Below are 13,948 nucleotides of genomic sequence, written 5' to 3' on the forward strand. Positions count from 1 at the left end.
ATCTAGCCTGACCCCCTGCCACAGGCAGGAATGAATGCTGGGTTCACAAGACCCCAGACAGGTGATCATCCAACCTCCTCTTGAATTTGCCCAAGGTAGGGGCAAGGACCACTTCCCTGGGAAGCTGGTTCCAGATTTTGGCTACCCTAACTGTAAAATATTGCCTTCTGATCTCTAACCTAAACCTATTCTCCATCAGCTTATTACCATTGTTTCTCATCACCCCAGGTGGTGCTGGGGAGAAAAGGGATCTTCCTATTTGCTGATGATCTCCCCTGATGAGTTTGTAGGCAGCCACCAGGTCCCCCCTCAGCCTCCTCTTGCTGAGGCTGAACAGGTTCAGGTCCTTCAGTCTCTCCTCGTAGGGCCTGTCCTGCTGCCCTCTCACCAAGCAGCTGGCCCTCCTCTGAACCCTCTCCAGGCTGGCCACATCCCTTTTGAAGTGCGGCGCCCAGTACTGGACGCAGTACTCCAACTGCAGCCTAACCAAAGTCGCGTAGAGGGGGAGTATCACCTCTCTGGACTGGCTTGAGATGAACCTTTGGATGCATGACAAGGTATGGCTGGCCTTGCTATCTGCAGTCTGGCATTGGTGGCTCATGTTCATCTTGGAGTCAATAATGACTCCAAGATCCCGTCCCACCTCTGTACTTTTAAGAGGGAAACTCCCCAGCCTGTATGTATGCTGTGGATTCCTTCTCCTGAGGTGCAGCATCCTGCATTTGTCTACGTTGAACCCCATCCTATTCTCATCTGCCCACTTTTGTAGTCTGTCTAAATCTAGTTGCAGCCTCTCTCTCCCTTCAACTGTGTCCACCTTGCCCCACATCTTAGTGTCATCAGCAAATTTGGACAGCGTGCTTTCCACCCCCTCGTCCAAGTCACTGATGAAGATGCTAAACAGTGCGGGCCCGAGGACGGAGCCCTGGGGGACCCCACTGCTCACATCTCGCCAGGTTGAGTACAACCCATCCACCACTACTCTCTGGGTGTGCCCCATCAGACAATGTTTTACCCATCCAACTGTTTAGGCATCAATGCCACAGTCACTTAATTTATGTGGGTGAGATGGGGTGAGAGACAGTGTCAAAGGCCTTCTTAAAGTCTAGAAAGACTACATCCACGGCGACACCATCATCCAGGGATTTAGTTACTTGGTCATAAAAGGCAATCAGGTTGATCAGGCAGGACCTGCATTTGATGAACCCATGATGGTTGCCCTTGAGCATGATCTCCCCTGCTGGCCCCCCACAGATGTGCTTCTTGATGATTCTCTCCAAGATTTTCCCGAGTACCGAGGTGAGGCTTACAGGCCTATAGTTACTTGGGTCCTCCTTCCTCCCCTTCTTGAAAATTGGGACCACATTAGCCAGTTTCCAATCCCCCGACACCTGGCCCGATGACCACAAATGCTCATACAGCCGGGCCAAGGGCTCCGCGATGACCCCTGCCAGCTCCCTCAACACCCTTGGGTGGAGGGCATCTGGACCTGTGGATTTCAAAATGTCTAGCCCTTCCAGAAGATCCCTAACTACCTCTGCGCTAACTGAAGGCCTGATAGAGCTATCCCCGAGATTGTCCCTACCTCTGGTAGGAGGGATGTCCCAGTCCCTGTTCAAGAAAACAGAGACAAAGAAACTGTTAAAAATGTCAGCTTTCTGCCACAAGGTTACCGTTTGCGTCTTGCAGGGGCCCTACATTGCCTGGTGCCCTCTTCTTGCTCCCAATGTACTTGAAAAAGGACTTTTTGTTGTCCTTAGTCCTGGATGCTATCCTGAGCACATGGAAGTGAGTGGCAAATCTGAAAACACTGACCTAGAAGTAAACATATCTATAGTAATTTACACATAATGAAATTACTACAGGTACTCATAGACTTGCTTCATCCAGAACTGATGCAATGTACCTTTTTTGAAACTGCTGCATGTTTTTAGCACAGGTACTCCATAAAATATACTTTTAAGCGGCATTTCTGTACCAACTTCTAGATAGTACAAACTATGCATGATATTAGCCCAAAACCAAAAGGCTCTTGATTTACCATATAGTTTATTGGGCTGAGACCCATCAGAGTCTAAAGGGTTTCAAGCCATAGTGATCCAATAGCCCAGCACTGATAAGTATCTGTGTGTACTCCAGATACTCCCCACAAAGGAGCCATGTGCTAATTAGCTCCCACTCATGACGGGATCCAGGTGTTCTTGTCATTAGTCCTGGGATGCTCCAAAAATCTATATTCAGATGAAGTGCAGGGCAACCTGGTGTGGCTCCATCTCATGGACAGTGGGGCCACACTAATCATATGTGACAGGCTGAGGCAGCGGGTATCAGGGGGATTCTGGGTAAGCTGTTTGGGGCCCCATTCAGTGATATTCTCCAGACATTTAAGGCCGGTTAAAAACCAGGACTCATTGGAAATGGGAAAGAAAGGCTCAGTCCAGCTGCAGGTGGAAGAGGAAGCAGAAATGTACCCTTCTTGGTAACAAGGGCATACTTTTGGCTCATATTCAGCTTATTGTCCACTGTGGCCCCAGGTCCTTTGCTGCAGAGCTGCTGCTTAGCAAGTTGGTCTATAGCCTGTACTGGTGCATGAGATTGTTCCATCCTAAGTACAGGACTTTGCTCTTCTTTTTGAACCACATGAGATTTCTTTTGATCCAATTCTCCAATTTGTCAGGATCTCTCTGAATCCTAGCCCTTCCCCTTCAGTGCATCTACTACTCCCCCAGCTTGCTGTAATTTGTAAGGGCAAAACTTCCCAAAACCTTCCTTATGACTTTTCAGTCTTTGAGCCATCTGCTGATCTTCATTATCATGCTATGCTTTGAAAGCCTGGAAGATTACCTGAGCCCTCCACTTCTTTCAGCATCTCCATTCTGCCGGTGTCACTTTAATTCAACTCTGTGGGAATCAGTGTCATTTGTAAAGAATTATCAGTTGGTTTTTCCCTGATCTGATTTTTTTTAATCTTCATGTGCACCTCTTATCCTTTCTCCTGGAAGACAGCACACCCTTTCATTTCTAGATTGTCCCTGGTGACAGCACTGCCAATCCTTCCCCCAGGGAAGCTATATATAAATGTCTTCCCAGTATTGGTGTGAACTTTGGTTCCTCTCTTTTCTATTCTTCCTTTTGTCTGAAGATTTCATGCATGGTTTCACTGAAAGTTGAGAGTGGACAACCAGAAATTTTGTCCTGAGCCTTCAGCAGCAGTGATTTTTTTTTTTTAATGGCTCATGAATGGATTTTAGATAAAACTTGCTAATTTTTCTTTCTACATTCATTAAAACCATGATAGAACTGATACAGAAATAAAACTAAAACTGAGGGTCTGACTTCGGAACTTGTCCCGGGGAATGAAAGTTTCCGTGGGTGCCACAGTTTATATACAATCACCTGAGTACAGTTTGTGTACAATCATCTTGTTCCTCCTGAAGCACTGGTCTTTGGCTTTATCCATTGTCTCTTCCTCTTTTGTGGGTCTAGTCACCTCCCAGTCCGACTTCCTTCAGTTTCTATTTCCCTTTCTTGCTCTCCAGAGTAGTAACTCAATTTCTTGTTCCTCATTTTAATATCTCCTCTACCTTTCTTGTGGCCATGTACTTCCATAGGCCATATTCACCATCAGGTGTCTTGTCCTCTTGTTCAGGTATCTAAAAATCTTGAGTTGTCCATGAAGTCTCCTTTCCTCTCTTCTCTTTCATGTCTCCCAATCCACATCTGAATTCCATCATTGTCTCTAGCTGTATTGATACTCCTTGGATCTTTTTCTTGCATGAGCTCTATCAGGAAATATTTCATGCATAAATTGATTCTTTGTCAGGTACCCCCCCAAGAGTATTGTACATTGTGCAGCTTCTGGATGCACTCAGCTTCCATGTATCCAGCATTCTGTTCCACTGCTCCTCGCTCAGTAGCCATTATTGTCTTCTCTTCTTAGTCCCTACCTTTCAAGAAAAAAAAGGAAAACTCCCCATCCTCCCATACAAATGCCCCTATTTCCTACTCTCTGTTTGCAGACCCAATTGCTTTTTCAAAAACCTGAAGGAAGGTGCTTCCAAAAGGGCAGAGTTTATTTTAATGTAAGTACTATATTTCTTTTTCTGCCATGTTCTCCTTCCATTTTTTGGTCATAGAACCCGAGTCTTATGAAGTTTTGATTGTAGTTTACAATATAAATATATTATATTCCTATTTTTCTTCTACAACGGCCTCATTTCCTTGCCAGTACCTTTTAAAAAGTTGACTCTTATTAAAAAGATAGAAGCCAGGGATGTTGCAAATATCCCTGGTATTTTTTAACTTACTTGCATCTCTTAGCAATTCACAAAAAATGTGACATCTGTGATTTTGGCAAAAGCTCTCAGCAAAACATCCAAGAGGGCAGTTGTCAGAAGTTGAATCCTACTTACCATCCAGACATGCAGTGTAGAGCATGCAGGAGAAAGTTGTCCCTTACCTAGCCCATGCTTAGACAGTAGTTTTTCTCGATGCCTGCAAAGGCCAACTACAATATCTGGGTCAGGGGACATAAAATAACAACAAATACCTTGGAATCATCAAGGTGTGTACTTTGGTAGCCCATGACCCTGAAATTATTACTGTTACCTTTCTTTCCTTTCTCTCTCTTTTTTTGTTGCACAGCCACTTGTTATATCTTGTCTTAGGCCTTGTCTATGTATACCCTAGCACTCTTGTATATTATGGGGGTGAATGGGTGGAGGGGTATGAGTGAGTGGATATAGGGTTTGTGGAGGGCTGTGTGTGTGTGTGTGTGTGTGTGTATGTGTGTGTGGAAATGTGTGGATGTGGGTGAATATGGGAGGTTTATGAGGGGGATTTTATGGGGATGTGTGGTGTGGGTGGGTATGGGGTTTGTGGGGGCTGTGAGGTGTGTGGAGGGGAGGGTGGCTGAGGGTGTGTGTCTGGAGAGGTGGGGTGAGGTGTGTGTGGGGAATGTGGGTGCATGTATGGTGAGGTATGTGCATGTAGCAGTGAATGGGGCTCTCCCCCAGAGGCACTTGGTTGTGTGTGTGTATGTGGGGGTGCATGTGAGGAGGGGTGTGGGATTTGTGGGAGGCGTGGGTGAATGCAGTGTTTGTGGGGTGTGTGACTGTGTAGGGGGGAGGGTGTCATTGTAGGGCTTGTAGGGGAGGGTTTGTGGATATAGTGGGGTGCTCATGGGAGTCGCCCCCCACCTGTACCTCGCTGAGCCACTCAGCACCTGCCTCTGCCCTGCAACACCCTGGAGCCCACGCACACTGCAGCACCTCCCCACCACTGCCAACAGCCAGTGCACAGACCCAGCCCTTGTCCCAAACCTGCTCCAGAATCACCCTGGCAGGACCTAATCTGCCAGAACCCACGCACACAGCCCTGACTTCAGCCTGCCCCATGCCTGTTCCACACCACCCTCCTGCAGCATGTCTTGCCACCCCCTGGGCATGCCCATGGTTTGGGCAGGTTCATGGCTAGACTGCCTTTATAGGCAGCTCAGGCAGCAATGGTTCCTTCTGGCTGCTGCCGCTGCTGGCCCCAGCCCCATGGTACTGGTAGGGACCCATGGCACAGCCCTGACCTGGCCCACCCCACCCAGCGCCTGCTCTGGACTTGCCAACACTGAGCAGTGGCAACAGCAGTGGCTGCTGGGCAGAAAATGATCCTCAGTGCAGGGGAAAAGTGGCCCCTCCCCCTTGCCACTGCCGGGCTGTTCCTGGTGCAGCTGCCTGGACCCTGCACTGGGCTGCTCTGCATCTCCACTGCCATCACCACCCCCTCTGGGCTGCTCAGCAAAGCAGTGGTGGCAGTGCAGAGCAGCTGCAAGGCAGCCCAGAGTGGGCCCTGGGTGGCTGCAGTGGGAAGGGCCTGGCAGTGGTGAGGGAGGGGGGGTGCTGCTTTCCTCCATGCTGAGGAATAGTTTCTGCCCAACAGCCACTGCTGCTGATCAGCCTAGGCAGGTGAGTCCAGAGCAGGCATAGGGTGGGCTGGGCAGGGGCTGTGTGCATGGGTCCCTGGGGCCAGTGGTGCTGGCAGCCGGAAGGAGCCACTACTGCTTGGGTTGCCTGGAAAGGCAGTCCAGCTGTGCAGCTGCCCCAGCCCTGCTGTATGTCCAGAGGGCAGCAGGACGTGCCATGGGCAGGTGCTGCCTGGACCAGGTGGGACCAAGGGACGCACCGCAGGCTGGACAGAGTCCTTCCAGATCTGGTCCATGGGCCATATTTTTCCCATCCCTGTTATAAATCATGGTCCTTGGTGTAATCTAGTTTATATTGAAATCCATGATCCATTGGATCAGGATTAGGCTCCTTACCTATTAAGCGTGAGCCCAACCTGTTTCACAAGAGCTTGGGAAAGGGAAATTCATGGGCCAAGGTATGAGCATCTCCTCTAGTGCTGGTATTGTAGATGTAGGGATATAAATCAGAAGCCGAGAGTGGCAGCAGCAGTTTGTCACTAAGCTTATTAAAGTGTAAAATGTAGCTTTTTAGAATGATTGTATGAGTTTACTTGTAATAATGGTTTGAGGAGAAAGACAGAAAAGTTGCCTGTGGATTAGTCAGTTATGAATTAAAAGCAAAGACCTGGGAGTTGGGTCATTCCTAAGGCAGCATGACAAGTAATTGTGGGCAAGTTCTTTAACCACTCTGTGCCTTGGATAATTATGCTGACCTACATAAGAGACTATTGACAAGATTGATTAATTAGTATTTGAAAGCCCTTGGGGTTCTTCTGATGGTAAGCATAACAGAAATGCAGACAATATGAGTGAAACTTAGCTATTTCTACCTTGTCAATCCTTGACACAATATGAGATGGAAGAAAATTACTTGCTGTGGTAATATCTACCTTTAAATCACTTGCCAACCTGCAGGCATGCTGAACTCTACTGTTATATCTGTATGCACTGCCTGCAGGAAACAGCACATCAGGAATGATGTAGTAATATCAGCTCCTAGACTTTCTAATGCACCTGTACTTCAGGTTGTAGTTTTCTGCTTTGTTGAAATTGGGGGACTTTATGGCTTAGAAGACAGGAAGAGGCTTTTAGTTCTCAGGGTTTATCTATATTGCACTCAAATGTGTAATGACTACCTATATAAAAATGCTCAAGCTTATGTTGCACTAGGTTGTTCAAGTACTCTTAAAAGTGCTACTGCAGCAGCACATGCAAACATACAGGTTCCTAGGAAGCTATTGTCTTCTGTCTGCTTAGTGAATTATACAAAATGAATTTTGTAGACTATTCCGTTCTCAGTGGCTTAAAGTCTACATTAAGAAAATACCACCATAACTGACACGTGTGGACAATGTAAGTTCAGAAGCCAGCAAGAGAAGGGCATGGATACTTAACGAGCCTCTCTTATGGGTGGTCCCTGCATGTCAGGGCTAAAGTGTATTGGTTAAAGAAGCTGGAAAATGCTTTTTGCAGTTATGCTTCTTCAATACAACTTCTGTACAAACAGCTCCACAAAATAACTCTACACAGTAAAATTACTGTGCCAGGGAGCAGTGCCCTCAAGCATGCTTTCCTGCTCTGGGCACACTGTTTCTTCAGCCAGAAGCAGAGTAGCTAGGCCTCCAACACTATGGGTGGCCTGATTCACTGACATTGCTGAGTGACAGTGCCAATTAGCCCTCCCCCCATATAGTCCAGTCCACTAGAGTTCCATGTAGCGATGACTATATGCTACATGTTTTGGAGGCAATCTGCCTGGTAGGCTGAGGCATACCTGAAGTTACCACTACTCCCTAGCTTCCATGTGAATTTATAGTTGCTGAAAGCTGCTGTATGGACGGTCCTGGATGCTAAGTATTCAGAGCAAATATGGCCATGGTCTCCAGGGTTGTCCATACAACAATTTCAGCAGCTTTAAATTCACATCCACATTTAAGGAAGAATTATAAACAATGTACTAAGTCCTTCAGTTGTTGCTATGCTGCAGATAGAAGTATACATTATAAAGTACTTACACTGACAGAGAGCACCGGTCCAACTTTGTACATAGAGTACCGATCTGTCCCCGCACAAATATCTTTCACATCTTTCCCATCTCCTTCAAATCCAAGTTCTTTGTGCATGAACTGAGCAAAGGCTTTCATTCGATTTGGGCTGCCACCAACACAGACAAACTAAATATAAAATATATAGATACCCATACCATTTTAGCTAAAGCTGGAATAAGACTTAGCCTGCATTTGTAATATTTATAATGATCTGTTTCATCTACTCAGAGAGAGCAAATGTGAATGCACGAGTAAACTGACTGTAAGATGCATTTGTCTACTCATCCAGTTTTGACATGGAAACTGTTTTTAGAATCATGTTGCATTTTACATTATTAAATGTGCCACCATGCTGTCTGAGATAGGCTAATAATTATAAGACCCTTATCCTAGGTAGATAACAATTTTTTGCATTCCATTCCTGCCCTTTGGGAGGACCTGTATTATTCTGGTTCTGAGCATGAAGGTTTCATGGTTGCAGAATGGAAATAGGACTTGGGAAAATGCAATTCTGTTTCTATTATGTTTTTCTAAGGTATGTATCCCCTAGTGTCTAAGATTTGGTGATAACTTGATATTCTTTTGTTCCTGTCATCTATCTTTCTGTGCCTCGATTTGCTCCTCTTTAAAATGAAATGAATTCCTCTTATTTCCCTGATTGAGGTGCTGTCAGGCTTAGACTTTTAGGGTGCCTATACACAAGCTGGGAGGCTGCCCAAATGTGCTGTGATCAAGTCTGCTGGACTGTGGTAATTACCATGCTTGAGCCAGCCGCTGCGTCTTGTGTATCAGTATCCCCACACTTTCAAAATGGTGGCGAGAGTGCTTTAACTAAAGCTTGTTTGATGAGCTTTAGATAAAGCACTGCTTCGCTATTTTGAAGTCCAGGGATGCTGATACACGAGATGCTCTGGGCACTTTAGTGTGGCTCTTGGAGCTGCTGTAATTAAAGCCCCTCCCAAGACTCCTGGAGCACATGTGAAAATGTTCTTAAAGTTTGGAAAAGTGATTTGTGATCCTCAGATGGAAGATACTGTGTTAGTATACAAGTGCAAACTATTATTGTTATATGTTAGGTTCATGGCTAGCTTATGGGAGTGAACAAAGCAAACATGTTTTCTTTTAGTAAGAACCATACAATATCAGTCTCATAAAATAGGCAGTAACATTAAAAATTGTATAAGGTGTCACAAATACTTGGATACTAATTCCCAGCCGAGTAAATTCAAAATAACTTTGGTGCAATGCATGCACAGCAAAGCAGAAACAGATGTTAGAGTAGCTTGTGGTCTAATTTATTCTCTGAACACTGTCAACAAGAATTACAGAGCATCGCTGAAGGCTTTGAGACTATAAAGTCAGAAAGAAAAAGGACAAGATTTCACAAATTATTGTATTTTTAAAAAAAACCCCTAACTCTACATTTCAGAGGCAGCTAATTGTTCAACTCTGACAGCCAGGTTTCAAATCAGGATGCTCAGAAATAAAAGGAAGTTTTGGACCACCAACATGATCTCTAGTGGATGCTTGTTCATATTGTAAAACTCCTGCACCTTCATACACTTAGAAAAAGCCTAGGGCTGGAGCAGTTTCAGGTCAGAAATGAAATACATGGCAGGTGGGGGTGGGGAGGCAGGTGCAATGGAAAAGCTAACTGCCAGTACTAGTACTAGGAATTTGCTTTCAACACTTTTGTACCCTAAAAAATATTGTAAGAAGCTTTCGTAAAAAACTGGAGTCATAATAAGTCGTCATATATGAGCTTAGATCTCAATTGGGACATGCATCATCCTTTGTCATTTGTCTCAGACAGACCACAACCAGACATTGCAGGCCTAATGTCCTTCCCCTGAGGAACTCCACTGATGGTCTTATGCGCTTATGCTACTTTCTTATGGCAGACTTGAAACTTGGTTTTACTGAGATGTATTTTATCGAAAAGAACTTTTTATTTAGGTTTCTGAGCAGATTAGTGAATCACAGAATTATGTGGGTTTCTGTGTGAAAAGCTCTTGGGATAGGATTGTACCTTTCAGAGCAAAAATTCCTTTGGGAACAGCGGCCGAAGGCATTCTGGGATATAATTTAGCTCTGCTGTCATGGCAGCAATGGGGCACATCCTTCTTTCCTTACTAATAAAACACATAGACTTTGAAATGACACCTATGATGATGGGCCACGTTCATCCCTTGAAATCAATGTTCTTTCTTTTACTAAGTCAGTAGAACTACTCCAGGGAAGAAAGTAGCTCATTGTGCCTGTTATAAGTTTAGCTTTTGCATATACATCTTTTATTGAGAAAAGAAGGGCAATCTCCATTGCCGAAGCTACAGCACAGTTTCTCAGTTGCTTCTCAGAAAGGCAGCATTTCCTTTGGGAGCTTTAACTCATTCTCCTCGAAAGAGCCAAGGAGAATGATAAAGGGATCTGTGAAATCTGTGATAAGAAAGGGGAGGAGGAATGAGATTATTTGTGTTCCAAGTTGTCGCTTTGCATTTGTTGTTTACCTTTATGTCACCAAACATCGCTGGTAGGTTGTGTGTTTTTGTTCCTAAATCTAAGTGATAGAGAATGTCTTCATCCATCAGAGCCAAATGAGGATTTTTAACATGAACAAACCCATTTCTGGAGGGGGAAAAAACAACTTTTAAGAATCTTTGTGGACAAAGTCAAATCAAACAAGGGAATTCATGACATCTGAGCCAGTATCAGGACTATAATATAGTAATTTGGGTTGCCTTGTTATAATGCTATGTATGCCCAAGAGACCTAGGCTATGTGTCATAGGCCCAACCACTGCGGGGGAGACCAGGTATTTTCTTCCCATTCTGTAGATGTTCCTCTTAATATAAGTTCAGGACTCTTTCACCCTCTCTTAGTCCCCAACAACTTTTATGCAATTGCACCACTACTCTTTTCCCGTAGTTGTAATTGGCAAGTAGAAAAGAGTTGTATCAAGAAGCACCCCCATTTCTGCCACTGTGATAGCAGACAGCTGGATCTGGCATTGTCATTTCTAAGGCAGGGCTGAAGTGTGGTGACCACAGAGGAACTCATCAGAAGAGGTCACTAGGTCTCACTAGCAAACTGTAATCACGATTACAGAAGGAATGAGTGGAGTGGACTGCTTAGGCTTCTTCCTTAAATACACAACCAAAGGAAAAGGGCAGGATCTTGAGGGGGAAGCAAAGTAAAGAGACAGGGATGAAAGAATGGAGGTAGGGAGAGAGACTGAAGTGAAGAACTGAAATGAGAGAGAGAGAAAATAAGGCAGTGCTTAGGTGAGAGTAAAGGGAAAATGTAAAAATGATACAGATCACAAGGGGTGTAGGCTAGGGTGAGAGGGGTGTAGATAAGCCCAGACACACTGCAGTGAAGGAAGATCAGAACACGTAGGAAAACCTTTGAGGCCACAAAAGGGAGAGGGAAAATGGAAGGAAACAAGATGAACAGGTGAAGTTAAGTCTGGGAAAATGCATCCATTCTGCCAAAACCTAAGACCGCTGCCGCAGGAAGAACAGACACAGACATCAGGCACTACGGGAACAGAATGGAAAGAACTAACAGCTCAGATCTTAAGTAGGTGAACAAAGTGGGGAGGTGGCAGGCCAGGCCACCCCACTGCATTCATCTATTCATTCAGCAACAACGAGCTTCCGTATTGTATCCATTCCACATAAATGGTTTCCAGGCCCGGTCCTTTCAGCTGCCACCTATATCTGGGATTCAAATCCAGCTTTACCCATGAACTCTCTTAGCCCTTTCATTGCATTCTGCACTGGCTACTGTGCCAGCAACAGCTTGTAATTTACTGCCAAGACTTTGTTTCTGGTCCCCTCTTGGGCTTTAAGCAGCTGGTTCCTCACAGGCTTCTATTTCAAAAGACTGCAGTAGGCGGACCCAGCCCACCTACACTTCCTGCATTACAGCCAGTGGCTGTTGTGGTAATGTTTAGGGAAAAATCTTACTGTTTTAATTATTGCCAGATAAATGGCCAGTGAAATATTTTCACTCTCAGTTAAAACCTTAGTGTTGCATTAATATTTTTCTTTGCATTTATACAGTTATCAGAAAATACCTAAAATATGTTGTAATTATCTCCAAAAAAGTTCTGCAAAAAGAAAATTACCATTAATATTTCCTACTAATCTTAACAATGAGAAAAACCTTAAGTCTTTTTTAACACAATTCATCCAGAAATAGATGACCAGTAATATACTTATGCCCTAATTCTGGATTAGTTCATATAGCAGAGTTTGCTAAACTCTTAACAAATGATGTGATTCCATGTTGTCCCAAATCCCTGTCCCAAATCCCTGAATTAGAGCTTAAATTACAATAAAACTACTAAGACAGTAGAGTTCTACTTTGCATTCCTTTTCCAGTTGCTATAATAAATTTAGCAGGACTAAATACCAGTGAAGGTCAATATTTAAATAAAGGCTAGTGCAAAACAGAAAATGCACATCTAATCGTATCAAAACAAATCTCAAACTCTCTCCTTTACTTACCCAGCATAACCTTTTTTTTCAGTCATTACGGGTTTGTTGGATTCAGCAAAGAGGGATGTTATGAATTCCCACTTTCAGAAAAACACTCCTGGGTTGACTCAAGGTAAGGAAAATACCTTCTGTTACTTCAGCTGCTAAGTTTTAGACTCATGTAAGACTATTTGAAGCAGCTCCTCAGGAAGTTAAATACATTCCAAGATAAGTAATGCAACTTTTTTCCTTCTGATATATTCTATTCAACCCAACAGCAATGAAATATTCCTTCTCCTGTGGATGTGTTATTTGTTTGAGAAGGCCCTCTATAGATTGGCTGTTTTTGAAGGAGTGTTACTTCTAACCTTAATTCACCTCCCACTATTATGCTAAAGTAACACAAGGGCCAGGGCTAGTTAACCTCTTGCTGCTGATATATTTACTCTTTGCTCAGGGTCCCGCACTTGGCAGTTATCCCTGCATGTGACTCATGTGACTCATATACACTCTGAGAGCAAAAGCAGCTGAGAGTGCAAATTGCCTGCCTGATCTCATAGGGCACTGACAGCAGTGACACTTGTTGTGTGATCAGCCCCCTGAAAGCACTCTACAGCGGTGCCATGACATAAGTGCATGACTGCAGACCACGTTAAAAGAGGCTGATCACAACAAATTAACTCTCATCTAATGAGGGGTCCAATGAAAGTTTGCAGTACCGTAGGGAACTTCTGAGAGGAGACCCCTCAGGGGATTTAGTGCTATATAAACTTTGCCTAGTTTCTCGATACCCATAAGGCTTCGGCAGCAGCTCAGTGCCTAACTGCTCAGACTGGAGCAGTACTGGGCATGCACAGAAGGCTGAACTGAATGTAGAGAACTTTCAGGCCAAACAGGGAGATCTCAACTGAGTCGAGGCACCCCTTGAACAGGTGACTGGGGTATATTGCACTATGGGACCTAAGTGCCAAAAGTTTGCCCAAGTCTTGTATTAGATGCCTGATTCCTTTTCTGGATCTGGCTCACTCATTCATATTAGAGCCACTTGAAAGTGAAAAAATTGGCTGCCAGTTCCATTAAACTAAGTTCTGGCACAAAGGTGGTACTACTCTATGCTTTGGTAAGCACAACATTTGCAGCTCAGAATGCTATTTCATGATATTTAAGCTCTGTCTACACGTTCCTCTGTCTACATGATGCAGAAACGTGGAAGAGGTTGGAAATGAAAAGTTGGGTGGGAGGCAGGAAGAAAACAACATAGATTCATTAGATTCATAGATTTGCAGCTCTTAGGAATATGCAGTAGAACAAATTGCTTCATCTAAACCTATAGTGGTTTAGGAGAGACTGATGTAGTGATGCATCAGCACTGGAGCAGAAACCTTTGTATCAATCAGCAACTGTTTTCACCTTTTTTTGTTCTAAAAGATGTTTCTAACAAAATAAAACAATGTGGCCAAATC

At 44.3% G+C, this 13,948-nt stretch overlaps 1 protein-coding gene across 4 annotated transcripts in view; it reads right to left on the reverse strand.

The window, feature by feature from the left end:
* Positions 1–12,846, reverse strand: part of UPP2 (uridine phosphorylase 2) — a 31,186-nt gene extending 18,340 nt beyond the window's left edge. For 2 of the 4 annotated variants that reach the window (XM_014518407.2, XM_014518406.2), the window contains exon 1: positions 12,516–12,846. In XM_014518407.2, coding sequence (XP_014373893.1) covers positions 12,516–12,522 — 7 coding nt within the window. In that variant the 5' untranslated portion in view covers positions 12,523–12,846. Of the gene's footprint in view, positions 1–7,971; positions 8,131–10,511; positions 10,630–12,515 lie in introns of all 4 variants that reach the window. The other 2 variants (XM_006020374.3, XM_014518404.2) reach the window with 2 other exon arrangements.
* Between the last annotated feature and the right edge of the window lie 1,102 nt (positions 12,847–13,948).

The sequence above is a fragment of the Alligator sinensis genome, unplaced genomic scaffold (genome assembly GCF_000455745.1).
Source record: "Alligator sinensis unplaced genomic scaffold, ASM45574v1 scaffold389_1, whole genome shotgun sequence".
NCBI lineage: Eukaryota > Metazoa > Chordata > Crocodylia > Alligatoridae > Alligator > Alligator sinensis.